This window comes from Callorhinchus milii, unplaced genomic scaffold, assembly GCF_018977255.1.
Source record: "Callorhinchus milii isolate IMCB2004 unplaced genomic scaffold, IMCB_Cmil_1.0 Scaffold21, whole genome shotgun sequence".
Taxonomy (NCBI): Eukaryota; Metazoa; Chordata; class Chondrichthyes; order Chimaeriformes; family Callorhinchidae; genus Callorhinchus; species Callorhinchus milii.
This window is the reverse complement of record NW_024704762.1, coordinates 1,795,935-1,807,985: the sequence shown is the minus strand read 5'-3', so window position 1 is coordinate 1,807,985 and position 12,051 is coordinate 1,795,935. Positions and strand designations below refer to the sequence as shown.

The 12,051-nt window shown below is 47.1% G+C and overlaps 1 protein-coding gene across 6 annotated transcripts in view; it reads left to right on the top strand.

Moving 5' to 3' along the window:
* The window catches only part of matk (megakaryocyte-associated tyrosine kinase), a 36,645-nt gene extending 25,705 nt beyond the window's left edge, over window positions 1-10,940 (top strand). For 4 of the 6 annotated variants that reach the window (XM_007907989.2, XM_007907988.2, XM_007907987.2 and 1 more), the window contains exons 9-13: window positions 3,648-3,732; window positions 4,063-4,136; window positions 6,229-6,424; window positions 7,241-7,327; window positions 8,961-10,940. In XM_007907989.2, coding sequence (XP_007906180.1) covers window positions 3,648-3,732; window positions 4,063-4,136; window positions 6,229-6,424; window positions 7,241-7,327; window positions 8,961-9,185 — 667 coding nt within the window. In that variant the 3' untranslated portion in view covers window positions 9,186-10,940. The remainder of the gene's footprint in view (window positions 1-3,647; window positions 3,733-4,062; window positions 4,137-6,228; window positions 6,425-7,240; window positions 7,328-8,960) is intronic. The other 2 variants (XM_007907990.2, XM_007907991.1) reach the window with 2 other exon arrangements.
* Window positions 10,941-12,051: the final 1,111 nt, after the last annotated feature.

Below are 12,051 nucleotides of genomic sequence, written 5' to 3'. Positions count from 1 at the left end.
AATAATAATAATCCTTGCATTTGATATAGCACTTTTCACGTTTTCTAGACGTCCCAAAGCGCTTCACAGAATATGCTTAAAGTGAATTGACGTATATTTGTGGGTGAAATGCGGCAACCAATTGTGCACAGCAGCGTCCCACAAACAGTCGTGGATTGAAGATGAACAATTATTAATTGTTTGTTTTGGAGGGATTATTATTAGGCGTGGAGTAAGGAAACTTGCCCAACCTTTCACCCGGCCTGGAGTTGAACCCAGGTCTCTCGCTTGCAAGGCGAGTGCTCTAACCACTGAGCTACAGGACTCCACAAACTAGGGAAGTCATGTCAAATTTATATAAAATCTTGGTGAGACCACATTTGAAGTACTGTGTGCATTTCCAGTCAACATATTATAAGAAGTATTTTTTTGGTCAGCCGGGTATCTGACACAGGCGGAAACCCAACAACATTGCTTAAGAGTCTCCTAACCAAACTGAGATTTCCTTGCATCCCACCTCCACATGGAAATCACAGAGATAGACTGTTGAAATAGAATGCACTCTCTCTCCCTCCCTGGAGGGACACTTCCTGCTTACCTAATTCCGGAAACTGTTAGAAACTGTTGGCAAGAGCCAAGGATTGGGGACCCCAGAGTGTGCTTTGGCAAACCAAAGCACCAGCAAATAAGAAGTAGGAAGTACATTATAGAGATTACAGTATAGATTTACAGAAATGTTACCAGGAATGATGATATGGTACATCTAGACTTTCAAAAGGCATTTGACAAAGTACCACTTAAAGACTCCGTAAAAAGCTGTGGTCACTGGGTGTCAAGATGTGGACGTCGATTCAGAATTGGCTGAAGGGAAGGAAGCAGAAGGAACTAGTGTTACGTAGTTAAACTTGCGGTTGACACTAAGTTGGGGGAAATGTGGAATCAGAGCAAGGTTCGTACAGAGAGGAAACACACTCAGGCTGATAACCGATAAATGAAGTTGAATGCAGATAAAGTACAACATATAGGAGGCAAGACTGGAAAACACAAGTATTCCACGGATGGGATGGAATGTCCCAAAGGCGAAGCGGAAAGAGATCTATCTGAACATGATCTCATTGTTTTGACATATTGAGATCATCCTCACTGAGTCACACAGTGTGAGGCAGCAGTAAACAAGGACAACAGGACACTGTGCTATGTTGCTAAATCAGTTGAGTTTAGATCCCCAGAGTCTGGTCAGGCCGCACCTAGAATCCTATCTACAGCTCTGGTCACCGTGACATAAAGGGCTGCACGGGCCACAGAGACAGTGCAGAGGAGAGCAATGAGGATGATAGTTTGAAGGCATGTAGCGTGAGGACCTGGGTTTGATTCCCCTACCAGGGCGAAACGGTAGGCAAATTTCCTTGCTCCACCAGCCGGTTTACCTATTAGTAAGCAGGAACCCGGTTGTTAGTCAATTGGCGGATCGCTTTCTGCCCACAAAATATACAGTCAATTCACTTTATAGAATAGTCTGTGAAGTGTTTTGAAGTGTTGTGATTCGGCGCCGTATCAAAATGTAAGGCTGAGAAAGGCAGAAGGGTTGTGAAGGCTCAGAACAGTGGGGACCTGCAGGTTGCAGTGTGTGCACCAGGTGGCGCTGTAACCCAGTGATATGACACTCGATGCATTGAGAGCTCCAGAGTTTCCCATCGATTTCCCTGTTCCCGAGGCTTTCGATTATATAATAATATAATCATTGCATTTCATATGGCACTTTTCGCGTCTTCTCGACGTCCCAAAGCGCTTCACAGAACACACTGTAAAGTGAATTGACTGTATATTTGTGGGCGAACGCGGCAGCCAATTGCGCACAGCAATGTCCCACAAACAGTCGTAGATTGAAAATGACCAATTTATTATTGTTTTGTTTTGGAGGGATTATTATTAGGCTCTGTGTGGAGTAAGGAAACTTGCCCAAGGTTTCGCCCTCTGCCTGGAATTGAACTCAGGTCTCTCACTTGCAAAGCCAGTGCTCTAACCACTGAGCTACAGGACTTAAAGAAGGCCATCTGCAGTTTGTCAGCCTGTCAGCCTGGTTCGGTTGGTAGCACTCTCGTCTCTGAGTCAGGAGGTTGTGATGTATCAGACGTGGGCAGCAAACATTGTCCAATTCATACACTCTCACCCGGGCTGCCATTCTTCACACGTGAGCTCAACAACAATAACAATTTACATTTATACAGCTCCCTTCATGCCGGATGGCGTCTCAGAGCTCAGACAGTAGGCGGGAGGGTGTTCAACCACGGGTTTCCCAGCTGAGCCCAATCCCAGCCTCACCCAACATCCAACAGTCACTCCTGTAGCCAAGAAATTAACCGGGGATCGGGAGTGGGAACGTGGCTGATTTTCCTGTTCACTACCCGGAAGCACTTGGCCAATTACAGCTCACAATGCTGCACCAGCATACCCCCAACTAACTCAATGCAGCAACGGCAACAAATTGTATTTATTACATTGCGTTTCACATCAGAAGGACGTCCCAAAGTGCTGGACAATGAGGGTTGGGGTCGGAGAGGGGTGGAGGGTAAAGGGAAGGAAGATGACCAAAGGCTCTGACGAATAGGAAAGTCTTGAGATAAGCCTTGAAGGAGGAAAGGGAGGGGGTCAGGCAACGGGAATCCAGGATGGAGTTCCAGAGGGTGGGGGCAGAGAGGCTGAAAGCCCAACCAGCGATAGTGGAGCAGACAGGGGGGAACGGACGTGGAGCAGCCCGGAGTCTTATGTTCTCAAAATAAGCCACACAATCTCCTCCTGTAACTCATCCTACCTACGGATGTGAACACTGTAACACCTCTCCACCCTCAGTCTACTCTACCTCCTACATTCTACAGAGCTCCTACCCCTCCAACTCTTATAATGATAAAAATTCTTGCATTGGATAGAGTATCTTATCTCAAAGTTCTTTACAGGATTTACTGCAGAGTGTAGTGACTGTGTATTTTTAGGTGAACTCAGAAGCCTATTTGTACACAGCAATGTCCCACAAACAGCCATGAAATAACTGACCAGTTTTGTCTGGAGGATTGTTGGCCAAGACACCAGAACAAACTCCCCTCTCTTTTCAAGAAGTGCCATCGGATCTTTGATGTCCATCTGAATAGGCCAAGATGGGACCTTGGTTTAATAGCTCATCTGAAGAATGGCACTTCTTCCCTTCCTCCTACACTGTCCAGGACTCCTCTCCTCCCTCCCTCCCTCCTTCCCTTACTCTTCTGTTCCTCCTACATGAAGGGGGATTCTCCTGGTGTCCTGGCCAACAATCCACCAAATGAAATCAGTCACTCACTTCATAGCTGTTTGTGGGATGTTGCTGTGAGCAAATTGGCTGCAGCTTTCACCTACAAATACACAGTCACTACACTTTACAATAAACCACTTTGAGATGACTCAAACATCCAATAAAGCTCCAAATGAAATGTATATGAAATATATATTGATAATTCTTAATTGAAATGTTGCCCTTATAATAATAATCCTTGCTTTGATATAGCGCTTTATCACATCTTTGAGACGTCTCAAAGCGCTTCACAGAATATACTGTAAAGTACAGTGATTGTATATTTTGTGTGACTCATGCTTTTGGATGGTTCTCCTTTCTGACAACTTGTCCTCTATCTGCACAGGAACCTGCAACATAAAAACCTTGTGACATTACTGGGGGTGATTGTGGACAACGGACTGCACATCATCACTGACTTTATGAGTAAGGTACGGCAGCCATTCACTCAGCCTATCTTTTTCCATCTCTCTCTGTCCTCTCTGTCTCTCTCTATATCTCCCCTTCACTGTTCCTTCCCTGCTTCCTGCACTCTACAGGACTCCTCATCTCCCTCACTCATCCTTTCCTCGACAGACTTTTAAACCCTGAACTTGGCCTCGACCTAACCACCACTTCCTGCTCATCTTCTTGCTTATGTTTTGACCCTGGGTGATGTCCTGACCTGTAGGACAGTCACCTGGGGGCAGAGAGCAGTTGGCCAATTGAAGGATATTAGAAATGAGCAACTGATCTTTCCTTCTTTTCTGTTTGTTTTCCAGGGAAATCTCGTTAACTATTTGAGAACCCGGGGCCGATCAGTCGTCACAGTGAAGCATCTGATCCGGTTTGGACTGTGAGTCAGTGCTCCTCCATGGATATTAACCGCTTCCTCCTCTCCCTCAACGCTAACTCAATCATTCATTTAATATTTCCATTTATTTTATTGTTTGTGGGTGTGGCCAAGTTTCGCCCACAAAATACATTCAATTCACTTTGCAGTGTATCCTGTGAAGCGCTTTGAGACGTCTCGAAGACGTGATAAGGCGTTGTATCAAGTGCAAGGATTATTATAATTAAAACTGGGAAAAAGAACAAGACAGGATTCCTGACCAGTCACCCCCTTCCTACACTTCTTGGTCTGACCTTCACCTTTATACCTTCCTCTGATGGCTGTCGGCCACCAGTTTACTGAGCACGTTAATGTATCGCCGTGTATTCCATGTGTCTTTGCGTGTTGGCTCCAACGCAGCCTCTTGTCTATCCCCTCCACCTAAACTTTAAGTGAATGAACAGAGAAGTGGACCCCATTTTGGAGCAGGGGTGGTGTGGGTGTATGTATGCGTGCATGTGCTCGCGTGTGTGGAAGGGGGAGGAAGGGTGTGTGTGTGTATGTGGGGGGGAGGGAGTGTGTATGTTGTGTGTAGGGAGGAGGATGTGTGTGTGTGTGTGTGTATGTGTGGAGGGAGGGTGGAGTGTGTGTGTGGAGGGGGGAGGATTGTGTGTGTGGAGTGGGGGGCGGGAGGGGGTGTCACAGAGCATTCACGTGGTACTAATTAAATCTGATCCATTTAATGAGACCCTCCAATTAACTGGCTGGACTGGTCCTGCAAAGCTCTCGTCCCTCATTGTTGCAGATTAGCCACGGGTCATCGAGCTCCAATCCCACCAGCGTTTGAGGTCTCCCAGCCCGGAGTCTGCAGCGACTCCGCTACCCCACAAAGTTTACGCTCTGTCTGCTAAAGGGAGCATTGTGTGGGGCCGGGGCTCAGCCCAGCGCAAGCCCCCACCGCCACCCCCACCCCACCCCCCCGTGGGGGAGATCAATGTGTGAAGCCCCCTCCTTCAGAGACAAGAGACAGACTCTGTCCCTTTCTTCCTGGATCAGCAGCTTCGAGCTTAGCTAAAGAGCACGGAGAATAGGCAGTGCTGGAGATGTCAAGCACTTGTCAGCTGTTGTTTAGTTATCTTCACCCTCCACTTGTTCCGGGCAATTAGTGCTAATGAGAGACTAATGATTCCTTTATTACAATCCACTTTCCCAGTTACAGCCCACTCGCTCCAGGCCGAGGCAGAGGCGGGCGGGTTACAAACAGCCAAATGTAAAGCGAGGCAGAGACCTGTGTGGGTAACGCTGGCCTGACCTGCTGAGGGTCTGCCACTCTCTCTGGTTATTTCCCTTCCTGATTTGTGTCACTGTCAACTTGGGTTTAACCCGTTCCGTGCCGCGCTCTTGCCTGAGTTTTGATGGTGAACATCAGGAAGCGATTTCAGATCACGCACGCGCACACACACACACACACACACACTATACGCACTCACTCACACACCCATACACACACACACTGTACGCATACACACTATACGCACTCACACACCCATACACACACACTGTACGCATACACACTATACGCACTCACTCACTGGTGAACATCAGGAGGCGATCTCAGATCATGCTGTTGCAAACGCGCACGCACACACACTATACGCACTCACTCACACACCCATACACACACACTATACGCACTCATTCACACACCCACACACACTCACATGCCCATACACACTCACACACCCATACACCCTCACTCGCCCATACACACTCACGCCCATACAGACTCACACACCCATACACACTCACACAGCTATACACACACCCAAACATCAGACACTTGCACACAACAGACACACACTCTGCGGAACACCAATGCACACTCTCACCACACTCATTTTCACATATACATACACAAACATACGCACTCCCATAGACAGCCATACCCCAATAAACATGCCCACACCCATACACAAATTCATACATACGTAACCTCCCCCCCACACACTTATATATGGACATCGCAGCCCAGATGGTTGCGCCTTGTGGGTTCACAGTTGTAAAGATAAGGAAAGGAGAGTGCACAGGGTGTGATTCTGGGCTGTGTTGTTGGCAGTGACGTTTGTGAGGGAATGGAATATCTGGAGTCCAAGAAGCTGGTTCACCGGGATTTAGCCGCCCGCAACATCCTCATCTCTGATCAGAATGTGGCCAAAGTCAGCGACTTCGGACTGGCCAAAGGCGCGTCCAACAAGCAGGACCAGGCCAAGCTCCCCATCAAGTGGACGGCACCTGAGGCTCTCAAACAGCATGTAAGTGACAGCAATGCCTCACTGCCCACTTCATCCTCGCCTTCAAAGCCCTCCACGGCCTTGCTCCTCCCTAGCTCTGTCACCTGCTAACTCCATGCAGACATGTCCATTCACTCTGCTCAGCCTGTTCCACGTCCCCCACCTTGCCCTCCCCACCATCGGCAGTCGGGCCTTCAGCCTCCCTTCCCACCCTTTGGGACTCCATCCCACAGTCCCTTCGCCTCGTTCCCTCCCTTGCCTCCTTGCCTCAACATCGTGATAAGACATTGTATTGAAGGATTATTATAAGGTGTGATCATCATGCGGCTCACACAGCGCAGACCCAAGACTCACTCTGTGTCGGCCTCAGTGTGACAGTCGTGGAAGTGTGATAGTGGGAAATCGCTGATGCTTTAAATGGGCCTAAACTCGCCTGAAGCTCCTCAAATCGGGCAGATTCCTTTCTCCCAGGCTTAACCTGGGATTTCCTCTCAATCTCAGCAGAGCGTTAGATATCAACACGTGCTGTGTTACCTGCCCATTCATTCCAATCTGCGACCAATTTAACCATTAAGGGCAGACAGAGCTTGTGTGCGTTGACAAGCCTCCAATTGCCTTGACAGTTCTCAGGTCGCCGGTAACCCAATCCTCCCCTCCCACAGACCTGGCCCCTTTCTCCCCCGAGGCTGTGTTGTGTGAATGGGAGACTGTAACCAGCTCAGTGAGGGAGAAAAGCAGTCCCCGGTGATTTCTTGCTGCCGTGAATTAAGATTATTACAAGTGTAATTGCTTTGGAGAGCTCTAATGAGTCTTGTAATTCCTTCCACCACCCCCCAGAAATTCTCCACCAAGTCGGACGTGTGGAGCTACGGAATATTCCTGTGGGAGCTGTTTTCCTATGGACGGGCACCTTATCCCAAAATGGTGAGTCTCGATCCTGACCGGGGTGTGAGAGCGAGACAACAGAGATCTGAAATTTAGGCGCTGACACCGCAAAATTGCAATAGGTTTCCGAGGGAGACGGTGGAAGCAGATAGTGTCAATTCATTCAAATACGAATTAGATAGATTTATTTAGAAAATAATATTTTGGAATACAGTATATGGGAGTAATTAGAGACATGACGTATAGTAAGTATAGTTTGGCTTGGAAGAACCAGGCAACTTTGGATCTAAGGTTCCCAAAGCTTTCCACTGTGTTGGTAGACTAATCCATCCAGAATTAATTGTTATCAACATCTGCATTAGATGGTAGAAAGAGGACGAGATGGATCTTGGTCTTTTTAGTCTAGCAATTCCTATGTTCCTATGAGATGTGGGGCGGGGGAATTCGCATCTCAGGGCGACACCCTCAATCCACTGAAAACAGACTGGGGATTGTGGCAATCACGTAAGAGAGAGAAGTTCTGCGTCTAATCCCAGGCTCCGAACAACAGCCTTTGAACTATTTAAGCTAGGAGTAAGAAGGAACTGGGTTGTTTTACTGGGGGTAATAATTTCTTCCAAAAAAAATTGGTCACTTTAATCCACGACTGTTTGTGGGACGCTGCAAGGATTTGCGCAATTGGCTGAAGTGTTTTGCCCACAAAATACAGTCAATTCACTTTATAGTACATTCTGTGAAGCGCTTTGAGAAGTCTTGAAGATGTAATAAGGCGCTGTATCAAATGCAAGGATTATTATTGTTGTTTGAAAGATTGTGTGTGTGTGTGTGGTTTTCGAGAGGAATATTGAACATCCTAATCCATTTATCCCAAACCAGTAAGTGCCCACACTGGCTCCCTCGCTTGCCAGAAAGTGGTGAAAAATCAATTCCCTTTCAATCCACTGAAGAGTTAAAAATACTTGGAACCAGTTGACCTTTATCCACGTCTTCACAGGCTTCTCTCGTGCTCGATGCCCTTGGCAGCAATCTTAACATGGCAGCAAAGCTTCCTGCCCGTAATCCTGCATTATCCTCCTGCCTTTATCCTCACATGATGCTCGCTGCCTCTCACGCTCAGTCACCGCTAGAGCTCGGAGCCTGGGGTTCTGGTACAGAGAAACCCGTCTCGGGTTGTCCTCCAGGGGGCTCCAACGCAGCCTCCACTCTTTGCAGACATGCAACACAATATACATTTTACGCAGTGCCTTCTGCATCTGGAAGGGCTTCACATACCTGGGGATCCGAGCTCGAGGGTGGGGGTTGTCAGATTTATACACTGGGGTTCAACAACTTGCATTTACACAGCGCCCTTCATGCAGTGCAGCGTCTCGGAGTGCGTAACAGTGGCGGATGCTGACCTCGAGCCAGGGGGAGGGAGGAGGTGACCCGACCAATAAACAGTCAAACAGTGTTTTCCCCTTGTGGGACAGTCAGTCAGTGAGGAGAGGTCACATCCTTAAAATTAGATCAAAAGGGGTTGAGACGAGAGGCAATCACTTTGCTGGGATGGGAATCGCGAACCCCCAAATTGCTCGAAGATGCGATAAGGCGCTATATCAAATGCAAGGATTATTATTGTTGTTGTTGTGAGTCTTGAGGTGTGTTTGACAGCTCTGTTTCCTTGGTGACTAAGGTGGAACTGAGCGACATTGACATGAAACCGATATTGTTTCAGTCCCTTACAGAGGTGACAGCGGAGGTGGCGAACGGCTATCGGATGGAACCACCTGAGCAGTGCCCGGCTCCCATCTACGAGACCATGAAATGCTGCTGGGAACAGGATCCGGGCAAGAGGCCGACCTTCAAAAAAATTAAGGAAAAGATGGAGAAGGAGAGGCGGCGAATTGAGAGTGTCTGAGTGGAGTGGTCCTCCCAAACCCTCACAGAACAAAGGTTTACCTCTCACTTCTCACTGAATCAAGTTAATAGGTGGAATACCTTCAGATGAGACCACCAAGAATGTGCCTGAGGGGTAACACTGGGCGTGGCTGACACTGTTACCCAACAAACAAAACTATTGTCTTCAACCCAGAACTTTCAATCAAGCGCCTGAGAAATGGTCACCCTCTAGAGCGATGATACAATCAGTTTCTGTGTTTCCATTTCCTCCCTCTGCCGGGCACCAAGCCCTCGACTTGGCCTCTGGGGGCTGGAGGCCGCACCTTTGGCCCCGAAAATCTCCAGACTCTTTTGGGCCTTTGTCTCAAAGCGCTTCACATGACTGACAATAAGAGACCATCTTCCGATGTGAAAGGCACTGTATAAATGTAAATTGTTGTCTAGTGGTTTTTGGGAACTCCCACCCGATGTGAGCGTTATTCAAATTTATTTTGTTGTTGTTATTAACATTGCCGTACTCTCTAATCGCACAATGAGGACAATACCTGTTAACTGTAAGCTTTCAATGTATCAGAGCAGAACCCAGGCGATGAATGCAGTTGGGTTGGAATCATCAACTTTCACCTTTGAACGTTGATTTTCAGAATTCTGGGAGGTTTGAGGAGGAGAGATAATTCCCACCGCTCGGGGAATCGGGAACAAGAGACCGTGAGCTGAGGAACATCACTGGAAAAGTTACTGGGAAGGTTAAAAGAAAATCCCGCACAGGAGGTTATTGGAGCATGGAATACCAGAAACATAAACCTTAAAGGGAATTGGCAGATATTCGAAGAGGAAGAGTATAAAAGGGCACAGAATAAGAGCAAGGAGTTGGGATAATTAGCTCCAATGGGAAATTTTGCTCAGTGGGTCAAATAGCTTCCTGCTATGATGAAAGAGGAAGCTAGATACAGAAAACTCCTGATAACTCAACCCTGGCTTAACTTGTCACTACCGCTTAAGTCATCATGCTCTCAATATTCGGACCACTTTTATTTATGTATTTACACACATGCCTAATTCACTGCTCCGATAACTCGTCACTGAGCCCTTGGCCTTGGCGTGACAAGTTATCAGGAATTGCGTGTAAGGTATGGGTGGAGCATAAACACCGGCCCAGAGAGGTTGGGCTGAATGACTGTTTCCGTGCTGTACATTCCTCTGATCCTTTGGTCGCTGTTGTGAGCAGAGACATCCCCCTTGATCTTTCTTATTGATACAATGAAGGCATCTCAGAGTTTTCAGGCAGTTTCCCACAGCTGCTCCAGTATTTAAAACCAGTCTAAAATGCTTTGGGGCCCGCTAATCCACGTTAACTTACTTTGCAAAACGTCCATCTGTTTACGAGAACTGGCTGTTAAATTCATTAAAGGATTATAACTTACACTGGCAATAGAATTTCCCACCATCTTCTCACTAAACATCCAGTCACGGTATCACAATTCTGCGTTCCACAGCCGGAATTCCCTCCCACTCTCCAGAGTAAAGTCACTGCTCTCAGCCACACAGACCAACAGGGCTCAGGTTCAAATCCCTCTCTACACAGCCCACGGGAGGGGGGGGGAGGAGGGGGAGGGAAGTCAGGGCAACGATCCCCACTCTATGGTGAGTTCCTAATCCTTTTACTCCCCCCGTCATTTTTATTTATCCACATTTTACTCATTTGCAAGGTATTTCGCTTATAGCCTTTATTGTGGAGTCCCATAGCTCAGTGGTTAGAGCACTCACCTCACAAGCGAGAGGACCCGGGTTTGATTCCCGGCAGGGTGAACCCTCAAGCAAGTTTCCTTACTCCACATGCCTCCGTTTACCTAGCAGTAAGTAAGAACCCGTTTTTTTAGAGAAAAAAAATGTGGTTATTCAATCCACGACTGTTTGTGGACCACTGCTGTGCGCCCGCAAAGTATATACTATCAGTCAAGACAAATATCGGAGCTACAATTGGGCTGATTATCTTTGTGTGGAGAAAAGGAAATATTGCTGGATTCCAGATCCTGATCCTGATCACTACCCAGAGATTCCTGCTCTGGGAAGTGCCCGGGCAGGTTTTGTGTAGGGATGACTGTGATGTCTGTCACCCCCAACCAAACTCAGAGCATGAATGAGCCTGGGACAGAGCACATCAGGTGCCGTCCACACAAAAAGCCATCTTTCGTGTGACGATATGAAGTGGTGAAGCCAATGTGTTGTCTTTGGCTTCAAGTCGTGGACTGTTCCATCATTTCCTCAACTTTCGTTAACTTCAGCAATTTCGGGAAGAAGGAAGACTGCAGAAATTCCAGAACTTCTGAAATCGTTTTAAACTTAACGGGAGGAGAACAACAACATATAACAACTGTTGAATAAAATGCACAGCACAGCTGTCCACCATCAACTTTGACTTTGAGATCAAAATACCCAAGCAAGAGGTTTCGGGTCTGAATCAAGAGACTTTCCATTGATGCAAGACTTTTGCTTGCTGATCGGGACTTCTATCAACTAACTCCATCAAAGAAACAAGATTTGTATGATTTATGGACTGAGCAATTATTGGTTTATTTACTTTGATCCTGACGTGTGTCTATGGTACTGACTTGTCTGTTGTATTTGTAATATTTTGAACTAACAAACTTTACATTTCATTTTAAGTAAATAAATTACTTCAAACTTAATTTGCTGTGTGGCTTTAGTTCTTCTGCTCAAGAGTCCTTATTTAAAGGAAGTCTACAAAGAATAAGCTTGTCTTATTCTGTTCATTGCCCAGAACCCCACATTTGGACCCAACATGAAGTGTGAGTGAGGTACTGGAAGGTCCTGATCACAGTGCCTGTACGTGGACCAATGCCCTGGGGACAAACTGAGTAAAG